This window comes from Barbus barbus, assembly GCF_936440315.1.
Source record: "Barbus barbus genome assembly, chromosome: 48".
Lineage (NCBI taxonomy): Eukaryota > Metazoa > Chordata > Actinopteri > Cypriniformes > Cyprinidae > Barbus > Barbus barbus.
The window spans coordinates 16,056,360-16,076,191 of record NC_136726.1 but is presented as its reverse complement, the minus strand read 5'-3'; the positions used below and the strand labels follow the sequence as shown (position 1 = coordinate 16,076,191).

Sequence of the window (19,832 nt, the reverse complement as noted above, 5' to 3'; positions counted from 1 at the left end):
TTTCATTAGGCTTTTGAGGGGAAAACTGCTAAAAGGGGGCATTAGCATATTTTATACTTTCTCTGCTATTTAAAAATGGCAGATGACGAATGTGAACTGAGAATATCTTAATGTTCTGTCAGTTTATACTATGCTGAAAAACAAAAACATCTGTTTTGACAATTTTTCACCTTCAACGAGAAAAGGCAGGACAACGGGTCAAACAATACTGTAATATAAATAAACCATTTTATTTTGCACATTGCAATTTAGTTGTAGAACAGAAAAGCTAAATATAAAAACATTTAGTGTAAATGCATAAAAGACATCACATTTGTAATAAATAAAACTTTAATATAAAAAGGATGTATAAAAAGAAAACAAACACAGTCTCTCAAAGCGCACGTCTCTACTCACACATGCGTTATCATACGCATCCATGGCGCATGTGAAAGTTGACGACATATTCTGTGTTGGTGCGCTGCACAGAGATGGCAAACGGCTCGAAGGGATGGAAGGTGAATGCGACCAGTCTCCTGACCGCATGGTTAATGGGTCTGCCCAGCAGGCCTGCCTGGATCTTAAATTTCAGCAACCCCGAGTCCCTCGCGTAGAACCTGTAGGAGGAGGGGGAAAAAAAAGAAAACAGTGGCAGTTTATTACAGTGCCAACTCGCATGTCGGCAGCAAGAAACCGGTGTGTTTTACAGCATAAGCGAAACTGCTGTTTGGTACATCAGAGAATTATGGTAACATTTGTAAGGGAAATTTTTGAGAGCTCTCAGGAAGTCTTTTAAAGATCGCCTGTCACGGCATGAAATTACACTTCAGCGTTTCGAGATTTAACAAGGAAGCTGACGCAGACCTCACGTTGGGCCTCATTTTTCACTATACTGAAAAAGTGGGCGAACATTCTGGCCTCTTCTGCAAATCACTGTCTTTGTCAACAATCTTTAGACTGTGCATATGTCTATATTTAAGCCTGCAACTCAGGAGAGCTCTAAAAGTAAAAAGAAAATGAATGAAAAGGCTGTTACATAAAATTCCAACAAAGTAATTAATTGCACAAAAAATCCACTTCTGAACTGGTTAGTAAAAGACAATTTTAAACTCAAGAGTTACCGTATGGGATGATCGCCACAGGTCTTTGGCCGTTCCATGACTGACACCCACTTGTCATCATAGCTAAAGAGGGAGAGATCCAGATATGGGCTGCTGCTGTACGACTGAGCACTGATGGGCAGCTGCCCGAGAAGCCTCCTGACTGCCTCTGTGTGCCCTCCGTATTTGGCATTCACAATGGTGTCTTTAAATCTGGGGATAAACCAACCAGTCCATAAATAACGTGCAGGTCAAGTGACTCAATTCATTTAGTTTGAGAAATAAATGCATCATATCACTTTATTTATATAAAAACACTGGGGACAACTCATTTGCTTACAAAAGAAAAAAAATAACTTTTTTTCTTCTTTAAAGAAATGTTATTCTTTCAGCAAGAATGCATTAAATGCATGAATATTAACAGTAAAAAGAGTTTTTGTAATATTTCAAATAAATGCTCTTCTTTTGAACTTGCTATTCACCAAAAACTATATTGGTTTCTACAAAATATTAAGCAGCACAACTGTTTTCAACATTGATTATAATGAGAAATGCTCCTTCAGAAGTAAATTAGCATATTATATTGGGGCCCTATGATTTCCACAATGCAGAAATCGCGGACTGAATCGCAAAATCTTGAATCTAGAACTGATCTGAGAGTCACTTCATGAGCATTTTACCGTTTCTTTTGAGAAAAACTATTATCATATACACTAAAGTTCTTCACAGCAACCCGTCAAAATAAAAGTTTGGTTTAACAAAGAAACCGTGAAAAAGTTATTTACCAGAATTAACAAGCAGAAAAATGTAAATACACAACAGTATTTATTATGAAATAAATCAATTAGAGATGCTCTTTTGATTAATATTATATAATGAAACCATTCAAATGGAATCCAGAAAATTTATGAAAAACAGAATTTGGTAAAAATAAAACTGAATTAAAAAAACATTTCATTTCATCTTAATGTAATTTTTGTAAAATTTTTAATAAATTGCTGTTTAATATTGTAAGTTTCATTATTTCAATTAACTGCTTTAATTGCAATTCTGGATTCCAAACCAGAATAAAAAATTCAAAATCGGGAAAAAAAAAATGGAATTTTGGAAAATTTTATGGATTTCATAGGGCTCTATTATAATGATTTCTGAATGATCATGTGACACTAAAGAGTTATGACTGCTAACAATTCAGCTTCACAAAAAGAATACATTTTATTTTTAAATATATTAAAACAGAAAGCAGTTATTTTTAATTATTGGTGAGTCTGACTGTATCATTTTGAAAGGATGAGGTTTCTCAAAAAGTTTCAAAACCTTTAAGTTTTGTAGCCTTTTTTTCCAGAACCTGCATGTGATGTCTACATAATTAGGGTTTTTAATATCAAAAGGTGTCTGCATGAGCGAGTTCCCACCCAATATGTAGAGCGCCACAGTCATAGCCTTTTGTGAGAAAGTGAGACAGGCCTCATCTGGCTCAACCATCAATTTGTGACTTACTAATTGGCCTTGCTTGAAATTTATCTCTCACCTGCGTTGCACCTGACGGGCAAAGTTGTTGCTGGAAGCGGAGCACGGGAACTGCACAGCCTCGCTGTGGAGCGTGGCGTTCCGGAAGAGGTCGCAGAAGTTTTCAAAAAGCTCAAGAAGTTTGTCTGAAGTATTCTCGAAAACCGCAATAACTTCAGTGGTTAGCATATTGTAAACCACGAAGAAAGAGGGCTAAAATTGAAGAGGAGAATTGAGAAGGTGGTTTACACAGTATTTTGCTTCTGATCCACCAACCATGACAAACACAAATCCCACCTGTATAAAGATTCAATACAAAACAATAACAAGTACTATATCTTACACTACCAGAGATTAAGGGATGACGCCAGCAAGGCCATATCTGATTCAATCTCTGGTTACTCCAGTGCTGGTGGTTTGTACCTGTGAGGGATCGGTGACCCTCAGCGTGACCACATCTTCACTGGTGTACTTTATGAACAAGTGATGTTCATCCAGGAGCTGCATCTTCCACATGCGCAGCTGCCTGAGCTGATCGAAGAACTGAAAGAACCGGCGTTTGGCCGTGGCGCTGCCGTCCTGCTCTGCCCTCCTCCATAGGTACACCAGCAGACGGTGTTTTAAGGAGTTGATGGTTTTCTCCTTAAACAAGCGGGAGAAACCGGGCTGGCCTTCAGCCTGGGCCTCGGAGTAAACAGCAGACAGTGTCAGCAGGTCATCCTCGTAACAAAAACGACCAATGGTGCGCACGTCAAGGAAGGTTCCTTCTGGTGTCACCTGGTTAGGAGGAGCAATAGAAAATAAAATTTGTTCAATATTTAGTAAGTTTAATATTTTGGTAAGTAGTAATTAAGCGGGAAACCTTTTTTCCATTTTTATTTGTACAAACAGTAGAGAAATCATTAAAAATTATGGAAATAAGACGGGGGTCAATACTACCTATTTTAATTAATACATTGTTTAAAAAAATATGTTAATAATATTTTAAGAATATATCTTATATTTAACCATATATACATTTCCTATATGAAATATTTTAAGAAAAATATAGCATTTTTGCTATTTATTTTTGCCCAAAAAAGCTGAGAAATTGTGACGCCTGCACGAGTAACATGTTCTGACTAAATAAATTGTTTTATGAACAAATTATGTCAATAGCATTTTAAGAATGTCAAATATTTAAGATTATACTTGATGATACATTTAATATGCCAAGAAAACATTGATTTCTCTATTTTCAGCATTGCTATATATGTTTGTCCAAAAAGAAGAAAATTTTCAATAAATTATGGGTACAAAAACAACATGTTTTACAAAACGTTATTTTGCTAAACAATAGACAATAACTTTTTTAAAATATATTTAAGATATATTTTATACATTTACTTTTTTATTTTACAGTGCCCTCCAAAAGTATTGGAACAGTAAAGAAAAAAAAATTGCTCTGTTGGCTGTTGAGTCAAGACATACAAATATGATTAAGATGAATATGAGACAAAACTACAGAATGTCACATTTTATTATTGGGTGATTCAACACATAGATGTTTTACCAGCTAAGAAGTTCAGCACTTTTAGAGTTTCATCCCTCTATCTGATGTGAGCATAAGTATTGGAACAGTTGCCTCACAGGTCTTTCTAAGTGATCAGCTGTGTCCTGTTGCATTAATTCTTCAGATATTAAAAGCAGGGAATGTGTCGTATCAGTTATATCCATTACTTCTGTATTCTGAATCTTGCATTCGATGATGACACACACAAACATGAAGATGAGGGAGCTGACTTTGAGAGAAAAGCAAGCAATTTGGATGGTAAAAGAAAAGAGGAAAGATGAGACCAAGAGTCTGGTGATGTCTATGGGTCACAGACTCACTGCTGTGATTGTGCGCAAGGGATCTGCAATCTGTTTTATTTTTGATACTTATATTTGTGTAAAAAGTACAAAAATAACGAAATAAATTTGATTCAAAATTATGTCAATAATATTTTAAGAATATATTTAAAATTTACGAACATATTTTTTAATTAAAACAAAAATTTGTTTTTTTTGGCATTTCTCCGATTTATATTTTTCTATAACAGATAAATGACAAGAAAGCATAAATTGGGTGATGGAACTGGAAAATGGCACAAGCTTAAGTCACTAACCTGAACAATAATGTCTGACTCATTTAGTTAAATGACTTTGTTCATATACATTTTAGATTTAAGAAAACACTATAGCTTTCTCTCTATTTGGCCATTTTTGCTACCTTTTTTTTTTCTTTTATAATTTTGTCAATAATATTGAACAAATAAAAAAATAAATGTTTTTATTTTTTAGCCGTTTTGCAATTTGTATGAACTGTAGATAACTGAAAGGAATGGTAGGAATAAATAATGATAGAAATAAAATACAACATATAAGGCAGAGTTTCCGGGTAATTTGTGTTGTACGGTGAAGTCTTACACACTTACCTGAAAGACATGTATGGTCTGTTGCTGCACAGAAAGCACTGCCAGTATATTTCTGTACAGGTACAGCCCCTGATTGTGTGACAGAATGATTTTATCACACTTAAAGGTGCGTGTATCACACAGCCGGCCCAGGTGCAGGTCTATGATGTGCAGTGAGTAGTCCTCAAGAGGAGAGCGTGGGTTCGGCGTCACAGATTCATTGTTTCTGTACACCTCAAAAAAGTGTGGATGAGGTTCTTCAGGCAAGTAAGCAGCTGAGCCGACGATCACATAACGGCAGTCGTCAGTGAAAAGACTGCACTCTCTATTCAAGTGCTCGCCGTTGGAGGCCACGTTGGTGACGTGGAGAAGGGAAAAGAAGCGTTCAAAGAGTCTGCCTCTGATGTTGAGGGAGCGCTGGTCGTTCCCATTGGCCAGCGTTTCTCCCTCCTGACCCTGAAGAAGATCTTCAGCAGCTTGGCATCCTTGGTACTCATAGATTTCCAAAGAAGTCTGATCAGAAGAAAACGCAATAAAGCATCGCCCGTCAGGGGAGAACTTGCGCAGGAAGCAGGGTGGCTTCTCTACATTCACCACTGTGAAGTTGGGGAACAGGTTCTGGTGGAAGCAGCGCACACGGTACCAATGTGCCCCGACTGGACCGGAGCAGATCCGGCGTCTTTCTAACCGGTGGACAATGTTCTGGTTTTGGATACGTCTCGGCTTCAGAGTAGGGAAATCTTCCTCTGATGTAGCGTTGTGATGAGAAGCCATAATAACAGCTTTAACACTGCAAATGAGAAATTAAATAGTTAATATATGCAAAGCAAATAGAGCAGCTCTCTCTACAAAATTATTTTATATAATACAAAAAAAATAAAAAATAGACAGACAGGCAGCCATATTAACGGCTTTCCCACTGCAAATGAGAAAATTAATATTCAAGTTAATCAATGCAAAGCAGATAGAGCAGATCTCCCCACAAAACTAGTTTAAACAAAAAAAGATAGCCATTATAAGAGCTTTACCATTGAAAATAATAATCATCATTATCACGTTAATATATACAATGCAGATAGAGCAGATTTTTCAACAAAATGTATTTTATTTTAAAAATACTTTATAATACAAAATAAAAGGCAGGCAGCCATGATAACAGCTTTAACGCTGCAAATGAGAAATTAAAACATTATTGAAAGAGATCATAATAATCAAGTGAATAAATGCAAAGTAGACTGAGCATTTCTCCCTACAAAATTATTTTACATAACAAAAACAAACAAGCAGGCAAACAGACAAGTAAGTTACATGTAGAACCAAGCAGATTGTTCTGCTTTTAAACTCCTTTGATGCTTTTTTCATTTTTATAGTTATAAGGTTAATAAGCTCGTTTAAAAAGAATCAAATCAAAACACCAGTATAAAGTCCAAAACACACGCAGCTGAATAAGTTATGCATAACTTACCTGTACGCGCATTTAAATACTTCTCATGATAATATTTACACAGCTTTAGCTCTCTGAGAGGACAGGCATGGCCAAGAGACAACCTACACCCGCATAAAATAAAGCATACAAGCGAAAATCTTTAAAAAAGGAGGTACAATGCGGTATAAAGTTTATTTGGCAGAGTAAATAAGTTTGGAGCTCTGTTCGCAGTCTAAACGCCGGAAGTAACCAGCGTTCGTCGAGCTCTGCGGACATGAGGACATGAAGCGCAGAGAGTGTCAGAGCGCCCCCTTCAGCAGCGGCGAAACAGCGCAACTACACCTCTGTGGTAATAACCAATGCGCGATTTGGATTGACGAGATCTTCTGTCAAATTATTAACCCGTTGAATTCAGTAGTTCTGGGTGAATATGTGAGCTCTGGGTATCTATCCACACTGTTTGGTTTTCTGAGGCTATTATTACTGTCAGTGGCATAAGAGAAATAAAGAAGAATTCCCTGACAGTTTAAACCAGATTTCCTGTCTCCCAACATGACCATGTCCCAGAATGGTTTTGGGCATTTTTAAGTTGGTCAGGCTGGGAAACTATCATGCTGACCAGCTTAACACCACTAGTTTAAACCCACAAACCACTTTACGTGGATTAAGATGGTTTTCAGAAGGAACATGGAAAGGAAATAGGCTAATCAGAATGTATTTTTCAGTAATGTCTTGCTCAGGGTTGGATTAATGAGAGTGTTACAACACATAAGATTGTTTGCTGCTCTAAAGAGGTCTTCGGCTAGATTTAAAGATTTTTTGGGGCACTTTACGCATTTATTTATCCATATTTTTTATTGTATGTTGGGAAAACATTGAGAATCACAGTAAGCACAAATCAGTCATCAGCAGACAAAACATTGATCATAATCACAGTACTGAACATCTAAAACATGAGAATTGTGAAGGTTGTGAAGTCCTGTCTGTTTCTTCTAGGTACCCATCCAAGTGCGCACACGCGCACACGCGCGCACACACACACACACACACGGGCAGCTAATGCTGCTGCGGTGCCTGTAGAGCAGATGGGGGCTCAATGCCTTGCTCAAGGGACTCACCTCAGTCGTGGTATAATCCCAGCAGGACCTGAGACTCGAACCCGCAATCTTCGGGATACAAGTCCGACTCTCTAATTATTAGGCCAGAACTGCCCCTGCATGCCACAAAATGACCTGATAAACAATGAACTGACGCACTGAAGGCTTTTAGCCAAAACGTCTGTGATCTTTTATTCCCTTATTGTAAACTGAATAAAGAAACTTAAGAGTACAGACTGTCTTTATTTTTTGTTATAATCACCTAGTTTTACAAAACAAAATCAGAATGAGAGACACTTTTTACAGCAGGGTTATTTGAATATAGCATGAAAAATTATATAAATTTACTTTTCAGGTAGAAGAAATTTCTTGGTCAGGGTTTGGTTGGCGAGAGGTCTAACAAAAGGGAAATTTAGAACTGATAATTAGGGACAAAGCACATCCCATTTATGCACCCATTAGCAGAGTACACCGAAAAGGCAAAGCAGTGACAGATGAGGTCATCTCACTCTTTTGTCTTCCCTTTCTGCCATAGAAAAAAAGACGAATGCTCAAAATGCCTTTTCACTTCCACGTTTTATGGAGCATTTGGACTTTGTAAATACACTTTTAATTACGTATTTAATAGGCAGCATGCCTGTCTTCCAGAAAATGTTTAAAATTATGATATCAACAAACCATTTTTAAATGTCAATTGACAGGGCAGTTCCATGATGATTAGGACATAGGTCAATAAATCTTTACAGAACACCACTAATGGAGGTGCCTTTCTGGTACAGTTTTAAATTATTATGGTGAGGGGGTTTTTTTGTTAGTTTTTTTAAGCAATCATTAGCTTACGGTTTTTATATTTTATTTTATCATTTTAAAGTTTTAGTTTAAGTTAACTATAATTAACCTGTCAGATAAAATAATCAATTAGGTTATTTAACAAACTATATATATTCAAGTCTTCATATGAAATGTTATTAACATGTTTCTTTCATCGCTATAATTAATTCAAATCCTAGGCATACAGGCTAATTCATACATACATGCGTGTGTCTGTCTGAAAAAGATTTTGAGCTCAATCTTATATGCAGTAGTTCTGATGTGGAGCTCCAAAAAGGGAACATGAGATAAAGTCTAATTTGCCCAAATTCATTTAGTGTTCTTTCTCCAAAATGGATTTACGAGGGCTGAAAAATTGAAAAAGAAAAATGAATAAGAACTCACCACCGAAGGAAACCTGTGTGCTTGGCCTTGAGTGTATGATAATGGATTTGTACCCAATTATCCTCGACCCAAGTATGTAGAGACCCAGTTGGTAGATTATATAAATTGTAATCTTCAGTAATGGCAGGTTGTGAGCATGAAAGGTATTCCAGTGGAAAAACATGGAAAAAGGACATTAGAGCCCTCCAAATGCTATGTGCCAGTGTTTTGAGTGCACTCTCTACCCATTGGCCAAAGCTCTTCGCTTAGGGACCAAAAACTTGGCAGCTATAACATTATGGTATAGGCTTTGCATTAGAGATTTTTCAAAATAATGGCCTTTTCTCTTCGTCAAGGGTCATCATCTTCCCTTTTAGGTTTTGTTTTTGTTTTTACGTCCCCCCTCCTCACTCTCTGACAAAATGGACGAGGACCCAGGAAGATTAATTTCCTCTGCATCCAAAGCCGAGTGGAAGATGGAGGGTCCTTAAGACTTTCATCAGTTTTTAGACTGATATGAGGGCCTAATTCCGGAGAAGCAAAACAAAGAGCACTAGGATATCACAAATTCTGCAATAATGAAACTTTCACTGCCGATTCCAGACTCAAAAATGGCCAGGCCAGAGGAAACTCCAAGTAAACTCAAACCGGTGGCACATAGCCTTAATTATAAACCTATTGCCTGCTAGCTGTAATTGGGAAAAGCAGATTTAAAAGGTTGTTTTTTGCACCGAAGCAGCATAGATGCTGTTTTTTAACATTTCTGGAAATCTGCGTTGCATAGAGGCTGTGTTTGACATTTAAAAAGAAGCTTTTACCTTCTCAATATAGTTGGTACTCAGCAATAGGATGTTGCCGTAATTGTAGCTTCCTTCAAACTTTATGGGGATTTTTTTCCACAATTAGTTTTTTCAAGCCACATTTCCTTCTGTTCTGGATGCATTTATGTCCAATTGATCACATATTGTGACTTATATTCATGCACATTCAGTGGCTCTTCAAGCAAAATTCAGCAAGCATAAAATGTTGCTTGTTCACTGAAAAGAAAAGAAAAAAGAAAAAGAAACGGCAGCAATTATTTTGCAGAAAAATCAAATGGTGCAGATCAAAAAGCCCATCAGGGAGCTAACAAGGACATGTTTGAAAAAAATAAATCAAATAATTATAAATCATGACTGTATTTCCAATTGTTTAAAGCATTGTGGCCAGAATTAAATGTATACGTATAATCTGAGATCAACAGGTTTCATTTTCCTGTTTCATAAAGCACTAAAATGAAACCTAAATTTAAACTTTATCCAGTTTCATGTTGTTTTGAGTCATATTGAAAGAAAAAGGCCTTTTTGGACAAAACAGAACTACGTAGATCTGCCTGCTGGCTGCTTGGTCAGTGTGTGTAAATATATTCTCCTATAACTAAACCCTCACAGATAGAAATAAAGCTGTGCGCACCCTCATTGGCCAATCGGAATACATGGCTGCATTCTATTGGCTGTCCTGATCAGCTGACAGGATGCTGTTGCTTAGAAACATTGTTTCCTACTAAAGCCAACCCTTCTCTGCAGCTTTGCCAGTCCAATCAATGTGGCCACAGACTGGCAGCTTATATCTCATGCTGTATTTCAAATATGTCTACTTAATGTGTTGCTTCTTATAAATTGTTATTTTTTATAATTAATTCAAGATCCTTATTCAAACGTGACTAGTCATATTTAACAGATAACTGATTAGGTTATTGCTACACTACAATCCGTGCAATAAACATACATTTTGTGAGTGATTGAGTGAGTGAGTGAGTGAATGAGTGTCAGTGGTCGTCAGTAATCGAGTTTTTTACATGCGATACAGACTAGAGATGCCATACAACACATTTCAGCCTCGTCTTTAAGTATCAGGCAAATTCTAATTCCGGTTTCCGTGGAAACCTCTCAGAGCCAAACAATGGATGAAGGGTAAAGGACAAGTGCAGGATGCCGATCTTTCTTTTGTGGATGCGTGTGTGAGCGTGCATGTAAGAAGGCTTGTGTGTGATATGCGCGTGTTTGTGTGTGCGTGTGTGTTATGGGGGAGGGAAACATTCTGGACAGGCATAGTTGGGTTCATAATGAGCGCGTACAGCGTGTCATGGGACTACGTGTAAAGAGTGCTCGCATCTCCTTGTACATCAGTCCTCGGTGAGAGCCGGAGAGAGACTGCAGGGCATGCAAATCAGGAGTGATTTCAACACCCTCTGCTTCATCTCCACCACGTATTTCAGCAGATTATTTTAAGTTTGTTTACTCCTTGTCATATTTCCCTTTAAGCAAATATACCCATGTGCACCTTTCTTATGCATTCAGTCTTTTCAGACTATGAATGATTGCAGGCGACAAGACCCACTAGTGATTATTTTTATATAGTACACTTAAATATAAAGGTTTTTTAATTGGCATCGATAGCTCCATGAATAACCTTTAATGTCCAGGGAACCTTTCAATAAAAAGGTTTCTTCTTTATAGTGGAAAAATGTTCTTTGTTTAAGAACTGCTCACTGAACGATTCTTTGGGGAACCCAAAATGGTTCTTTAATGGTATCGTTGATAAAACCCACTTTTGGAACCTTTATTTTTAAGAGTGTTGGTTGAGTTACTGCATTGTCGCATCCGGCAACACCTTGACTTTGGTCACCCAAGGTTCCATGGTTCTATGAAGATGGTTCACTCTTTTTCATATTTTCGTAGTGATGCATCTATGACTCCATGAATAACCTTTAAAGGGATAGTTCACTCAATAATTCAAATTCTGTCATTAATTACTCACCCTTATGTCATTCCAAACCCATAATACCTACCTTCATCTTCGGAACACAAATTAAGATATTTTTACCTCAGAACGCCGGCTCCTGCGTCAGTAGCACCACACACATGCGTCATAGTACTCTCATAAATGTGCGGCGAAGACTGACATGGAAGAGAAGAAATTGTTGAATGAAGTCATTATTTTTGTTTTCTTCGCACAAAAAGTATTCTCGTATCTTCATAACATTACGTTTGAACCACTGATGTCACATGGACTATTTTAACAATGTCCTTACTACCTTTCTAGGCCTTGAACATTTCAGTTGTGTTGCTGTATGTGCAGGGTCAGAAAGCTCTTGTGTTTCGAAGATAAACGAAGGTCTTACGGGTTTGGAACAACATGAAGGTGAGTTATTAATAACAAAATTTACATTTTTTGGATGAGCAATCCCTTTAAAGTTCATAGAACCTTTCCATTCCACAAAAGGTTCTTTATAGTTGAAGAATAATTTTTAGATTTTTAAAATGGCTCTTTTCAAATGGTTCTTCTATGGCATTGCTGCGAAATCACCCTTTTGAAACTTGTATTTATAAGAGGGTAGGAGAACCATTAAAAATATATTAAATATATTACTATATTATTATTTAAATGCAGTATATACTATGTACTATGTAACTATTAAATATATTACTATTACTATCATTGGGGGCAGTGGTTAGAGAGTTAGAGAACTTGTAACCCGAAGGTTGCGGGTTCGAGTCTCAGGTCCAGCAGGGACTGTAGGTGGAGGGAGTGAATGTCCAGCGCTCTCTTCCCCCTAAATACCACGACTGAGGTGAGACCCTTGAGCAAGGCACCGAACCCCCAACTGCTCCCTGGGCACCGCAGCATTGGCTGCCCACTGCTCCGGGTGTGTGTTCACAGTGTGTGTGTGTGTATGTATGTGTGTGTGTGTGTGTGTGATTGTTCCCTTCTCACTGCTGTGTGTGTGCACTTTGATGGGTTAAATGCAGAGCACAACTTCCAAGTATGGGACACCATACGTGGCCACAGGTCACGTCCTTTCCTTTCCTTCCTTTCCTTTCCATAAAGTATATATTAACTTAAAAGAACCTTTTGTGCAGAGGAAAGATTCCACGGATGTTGAAGGTTCTTCATGGTACCACAGATGCCAAGAAAGAACCTATATTTTATAAGAATGTATGGCATTGCTGCGATAAGCCCCTTTTTGGAACCTGTATTTTTATCAGTGTAGGTTGATATACTGCAACAATGCCGCAACGTCACATCCCACAAGACCCTGTTTTTGGTCATCCAGAGTAAAGAAAAGATGGGAAAGAATCGTACCAAATGAGGGTGAAAGTGTTTTAGGCGAGTGCCTTGAAATGGCTTTTGTCTTTTTCTCCACCCATGTTCCCCAGAGGACTTTATACTTTTCTTGCCAAACTTGATGTGCGGGCTCCAGATTTTGCAAAATCCCTCCCCCAAACATGCTGGGAAAATAATCTTCAGCTCTGAGATCATTAGCTGAGCTGATTAGCATGGTTACCTGGAAAGGCTACACCTTCTGCCAGGTAATCGGGGTTTCCTCGCAGGGGCTACTGAACAGATGCTGCTTCTCACTAAATACAATGAATTACTTATGGGTCGCTTAGCTAAACAAGGAATCGCTCTGTACAGGTTTGCATAACACCGATACGGACATCTGTCAATGTGACTTTTGAACCGCCTCTGCCTCGGCCTGGCAGGTAACCTGACGCTTATCACTGCGCCGTTGGGCCGTGGGGTAGATTATGGCCACCGGCAACCATAGATCTTTTTAAATGAATAATGTAAACACCCCTAGCCCAAGCTGACCCTTAAAATCGGGAGATTTTCTTCGCAACTGGCGCATATAAATTAATAATTATGTGTGTAGATAGATAGATAGATAGATAGATAGATAGATAGATAGATAGATAGATAGATAGATAGATAGATAGATAGATAGATAGATAGATAGATATAAAGTCTTTAAATACATTCATTTATGTAATTAGCTTTGCTTTGGGATGCCAAACAATCTCTAACCAACACATCAGACGACAAGGTGTAAAATATAAAAAGGTGAGGACTGTATATGCTTTCTGTGTTCTGTTATAGATATATATTTCATTATATTTATTTATTATAAATATATAATAATTTTGCCTACAATGTTGACCACTTGAAGCAGCTGTGTGATCTGACACTTTTTTAATTTTTAAGAGAGCACTTTCATCCTTGCAACAAATTGGATCTCAAATTGTCTCTGGTTTTCCATGCATGCAGTTTGACAATTACATTGTATACCAAATGCCAATTTGCACATATTGAGATTATTGGTTTTAATTAATTGATTGCAATCTCCATGATAAATACCCTCTTAATTTGGTCCTAATTACCCACATGTCATTTGTGTGATGTGACAGCAAAAATACAAATTAATAGTGATTAAGGAGGACACAAATCTCCAAACATTTGTGCCCTTCGGACATGCTCTTTGTATCTCAAATTTATGCTTAAGATCGAATGATGCAGCTACAGTATTGTTTACAAACCCTCTCAACAACCGTGCACTTCAAATCTGTGATCAGCGTGTGCAAAAAAAAAAAAAAGCACCGGGGATTCATGATACACTGCTTTAAAATTCCTCCTTGCTAAATCAAATAAACAAAATGACGGTACCTACACGATGGCCTCTGTCATACAAGCAGCCTAGTGGTAAAAAGGTTGAAGAAACAGTGCTGAAATACAAAAACAATCATGCAAATGTCTGATAATGTACAGTAGAATGGCACAGAAATGCACAAAGACCTGACAAAACAACATGATGAACCAAACATTTCAGTCCCGGAGTACACCGGAATAGTGCTGGAAACACAATGGGGGGGACAAATAGCACATTTGTGCCTGAAAATACACCTCTTGTGGCTTTTTTCAACCAAATTATGGAAATGTAACATGGCTGTCTGCGCTTCCTTGCAGCTGCCGTCTCCTAAGTGGATAAAATTCATGCTAAGGTAAAAACATAATTTCCCAATTTCTTTGTTGGGCATAGACAGCACTTTAATCCCATTTATTATTGTGAAGGAGATTCTGGCATTTAAAATTGGACCATCTTATGAAGCACACAAAGGTTCTGGGCTGAAACAAGAATGTGTTAAATTTAACAGGGAAAAGAGGTTCGAATCATCTGGGGGAAAGTGACAAACTAAATCTTGATTACATTTTCAGAGGAGAAATGCACAGGCCTGTTGCTTCCCTTTGGACATTAGCCAAGCAAATGTAAAGCCATAAGAGGTTAGATCAGTTGTAAGGTGATCTACTGCTCTAATGTCTTGTGGAATGAATCAAAGCCATTAAAACAGCCCTCCTTTACCACAGCATAAACACGTGTAGGTTTTGTAAACAAGCATAGACTAGCATTTAAATAAAGTCGAAGCAAGAATGGGGCACCTCCTCTGCGGACTCATCAGTGTCTTCTCCAATTGCGTAACATCTTCACTTCCTCAGCACACACCGAGGACTCACATCGATCTCACTTACTGAGGACAAACGGTCATTAGGTGTCCATTTAATGAGCTCGGAAATCAGTATCCTGTATTTGTCACATCCTAAAAGACGGTATGAATTCAGTGCATGCTTCAAATCAACAGATATTTCATTAAACATGCAATTTTTTATACATTATTTCAAAACATCAGCTCTCTCAGAAGTGACAGTGACTTTTGAAGATTCCGATCAGGTTTACCTGAAAATTGATAGCATTCAGCAAGCCGGAAAGATGGTTAACCTGATTTAAACTCAATTATCGATTTGTCAAAAATCTAATTATCGTCATTTTCAGGGTAAATGTGGTTGAGCCTTGTAAAAACATAATGAATAAAAAAGCTAATCAGAGACTAAACCTGCTTATTCCTCCATAAAAATGATCAAAATAAAAAGTCCACTTGGTTATTGTATGCTGTTCCCTTGAAAATCAGCCCAAACTATGTGCAAATGTGGCTAGGGGCAAAACATGCTCTGAATTTGCCGCAAAACACAGTTAAATATTAATGAGTAAATAAACAGTAAGTGATGCATATTATATTTGCCTACTTATACACGAACAACTAGTTCTGTTAAAAAAAAAAAAAAACCTTGAGAATGGCTCCTTGCTGTTCTTGTAATGTTTTGACAGTGTGTGCCGTTTCTACTTATTCAAACAAGCAAAAAAGAACATATAAAATCAATGTATATTAATCAGAAGCAGATCAGTAATTTGGGCTGAATCCAGTCGATAAAATGTGACAATTATAAGAAATGTCTCAGTTATGTGTTTAATATACACCTGTTTGCATATGAACTGTAATTAGTTACCCAAATAGGGATTATTTTGTGTTATTTTGTGCATTTTTTTTCTTCTGCTAAACCCAACAATGTACCTCCCCTGACACTTGTAAAACGAACAGTGCAAGCCAAAAAAAAAAAAAGGCTGCTACCCATTTGCTTCACGCAGGGCTGGTGCACCCTGACCGAAGTTAATCAAAGCCCTTCAATAGGACAGAACACTTCATTGTGTATTGTGCAATTTTAAGACTTTGCCAAATTTGAGGTCATTATAGCAGATAAAGGCGACTGAGGTGTCAAACTTTAATCTTAAAACCTGATTTACTGATTTGCATTCATACAGAAGTATATGAGTTTTATAATGAAATGCAATTGATATGCAGTTCATATATTCAGTGGTTTGAATGTGTGCCTTATTTAACACACATGATTTATATCATTTGATCATTAGTACAAGCTCCAAAACCTGAACTGGGTGTGTCAGATAAAGAGTGACATTCAAAACGAGCGGGACCAGGATTGATATGACGGTAACTGTGCATGAACAAAAAGAATATAGCCTAAAAATAGCCTGCTGAGTTTTATTCAACATGCACAAACTGAATGCCCTTATATATTGTGGTTGTGACTAGACAAATTTAGAGATGCCAAGGAAAAGCACAATGCCAAGTGACACGCTGTGTACATCTAAATCATAATGTGTGTAGGAGGGCGCTTTACATTACAAACATTAATTGCATGTTTTTAACCTTCACAGTCTTCTTGGCTGCTGATGTTGTGTCATCTATTTATGCTGGTGAGCTAGTCAGCATGCAAACAAACAAATAAGTAATGAAATAAAGAAGTCATAAATTCTGTATAATCATATAGTCTGTTGTGGGGTGGGGATTCCTGGAGTAGGTTTTAAAAGAAAACACTATTTAAATTGTTCTACTTCAAAATTCCATGTTTAATGTAATGTGTTAATTGTCCTTTGTTTTTTGTAATTATTTGTAAATTTTACTAGCAAATTTACACCATTTTTTTTCATTGTAGTTTTGCATTTTTTTATTGTTTCTTCATTATTATAATTACAATTTTCAACTTTAGTTGAATTTATTTTTATTTATATTTGTACACATATTTTTTATTTTAGTTTTAACATTTGTTTGTTAACATTTATTTTTGCCGTTTACTTGAGATTTACTGGAGATTATTTAATGTCATTGCATTTAACACAGATATTTATCTATTTTTTAAGGTTCAGCCTATTCACATCTTTTATTAAAACCTAACTGGAGCATGAGAAAGATATAAGGCACATAAAACACACTTTTGTGCATATTTAATCATAGTGAGTTGTAAAGGTTTAAAACACCATAACAAAGTGTATCAAAAACAGAATCTAAAAATTACTTTGTGGGTTTTTTTTTATTGTATTTTAATAAGTGTTATTGTCATACCTGGCAACAAATAAATACATACATGAATAAAAAAAAATATATATATATTTTGGTTTCAGCTAGTTTTTGTTCACAAATCTCACAATTACATATGTTTTTACATTTACATACATTTACATTGTCATTTAGCAGACGCTTTTATTCAAATAGACTTATAAATGAGGACAATAGAAGCAATCAAAACCAACAAAAGAGCAACGATATGCAAGTGCTATGACTTTTATTTTCATGAAAGAAAACAAGTAGAATAGGGGGGGAAATAAAGCTTTTTTTAAAGAAAACAAGTAGATATAATAGAAAAAAGAAAGAAAGCTAATGTTAGAGGGTCAGATAGATACAAAGAAGATTAATAGATACAAAGAAGACAGATAGATCAAATGGAATTAGAATAGAGAGTGCTAGAGTTAGAGGGTTAAATAAAGATGGAAGAGATGGGTTTTTCAGAATCAGAATCAGAAAGAGCTTTATTGCCAAGTATGTTTGCACATACAAGGAATTTGTTTTAGTGTCACAGCAAAATACAAAAATAAAATAATAATAATAAGTTGTATGTACAGATGTGCTATAGACAAAATAGAATAGAAATAGAATAAAAAATAAGACATAAGATGTAGGGATGTGCTAGGATGAATTGTGATGAATAAATAAGGTTATTGCACAGTGGAAGAACATTTAACTGTTCATGTTTTTAGCCATTTCTTGAAGATGGCTAAGGACTCAGTTGCTCAGATTGAGTTGGGCAGGTCATTCAACCAGGGAACAGTTCATATATTTTTATATTTGTATATATATTTTATATTTATTCCAGACACCAAACACACAAATTTACTTCTTGTTTTAATTTACTTTAACGATAGTAACACTGCTGGTCAGGCTGATCTGCTAGCTGGTTTAAGGAGAACAGCTCTTACACCACAAGCTAGATCAGCATAGCCAAGCAGGGAAATAATCTTAAAACAAGCAAACATTTTAGGTTTATTGATTTATTATTATTATTTATTTTTAACAACGGGGTAATTTTAAATGTAAAGAAATACTAAAATAAAATCGCGAATGACTTTTATTATGAAAGTTGCCTACCAGCTTTTCCAGCCGTGCAGTGACGTCTTTCGGATCCGCTAAATTGACAGGCCACCTGCAGGGATGCAGCAAGGCTTTAAAGGGACAGGCTTCGGATGCATGGGATGCTTTTGTTACAGCACATGGAGAGAAGAAGACGGGCTGTCATCTCCAGCGAAGCGTCCTCCGAAGCGCATCAGCAAAGCCACGTAAGATATCATTTCATATCGTTCTGTAACAGAAAAAGAGCTTTTCGAGAGATTTCGCAGAAACGATGTCAACCAGAAACAAAGTGGTGAGGATAGAGTTCATGTACGATTTTTAAATGATTTTTCTTTAAACATCCAACGCCCTATAGCGATCCGAGTGATGTGTTTATTAAATTCAGAAATCTTGTATTGTTTCAAATCAAAATATTAGGAAACTAATGATTCGATTTTGTAACAAAATGTGTCTAGAATATACTACAAAGATTGTGATGTCGAGTCCGAATGCATCTGGTGTCAGCCGCATTTTTTACACACAAAAAAAAAATCAAATATGTGTGTCGTAGGGAAAGTTATATCGAGTGTTGATGATCCTGATCAACAGGTGACAAGAGCATCAGCTTGTCTTCTTGAAGTCACTTAGATGTAATTTGCGGTGGGATTTGCATGGCAAATCTCTGTGTAAAACATGATGGACGTCTATTGTGAAGCCAGCCTATGAATGCACCCCTTCATAAACGACTTGACAGTATTTTTCAGCTTATTTTTTCTCTATTGAAAGCCTCAGGGTCAGAAACGGCGACATAATTCATTACTGTTAATTCTGTTCCATCTCCTATTCAATCAAAATAATCGCTCCCCCCCAAGTCAATATGCTTTTGCAAAACTTCTATTGATTATAGGAGAGGAGCTCCTTCAAGATCCGTAATTCCCCAGCTGGTGTGTTGAGCGAATGTCTACAATTAGATTTGAAGAGCTGTTTATTATAGTTATCCTTGGCAAATCCAATATCAGAGCAGTCCTCTACATCCTCATCTTTCTGCCGGTGCTAATCATATAGAGGTGGTCCTGGTGGCCTTCCCCCAACGTTTAGCTCCAATGTATTCTGATGGCAATTTAATGCAATGAAGCGAAGGCTGAACTCCAGCCCTCGGGGGGGAATATGTGAATTCACACATCTCCAGGTGGGCTTGTGTGTGGAGTCGTTCATATCGTTCAGTAAGAAGAAAAAAAGGCTTGCCTGAAGGGATAGTTCAGGCAAAAAAATTCTAATTCAGCCATTTACTCACCCTCATTTCGTTCCAAACTGGATGTGGGAGACAAAAGATGATGTTAGGCACTGACAGCCTCAGTCACCATTTGTTTTCATGGCATCTTGCTCCACTGAATACTGATTAAAGCTGGCTAACATCTCTGTTTTACTTCATAGAAAAAAACAAACAAAATAGATTAAGAATGACATGAGGGCGAGCAATT

At 36.9% G+C, this 19,832-nt stretch overlaps 1 protein-coding gene across 1 annotated transcript; it reads right to left on the bottom strand.

Moving 5' to 3' along the window:
* Window positions 1-207: 207 nt before the first annotated feature.
* Window positions 208-6,717, bottom strand: LOC306866364 (DET1 homolog). The gene is made up of 6 exons (XM_079411533.1): window positions 6,489-6,717; window positions 5,045-5,813; window positions 3,012-3,365; window positions 2,611-2,801; window positions 1,101-1,292; window positions 208-596 (listed from the first exon to the last, which is right to left on the bottom strand). The coding sequence occupies exons 2-6, from the start codon at window positions 5,795-5,797 to the stop codon at window positions 407-409; spliced, it is 1,680 nt and encodes a 559-aa protein (XP_079267659.1). The 5' UTR covers window positions 5,798-5,813; window positions 6,489-6,717; the 3' UTR covers window positions 208-406.
* Between the last annotated feature and the right edge of the window lie 13,115 nt (window positions 6,718-19,832).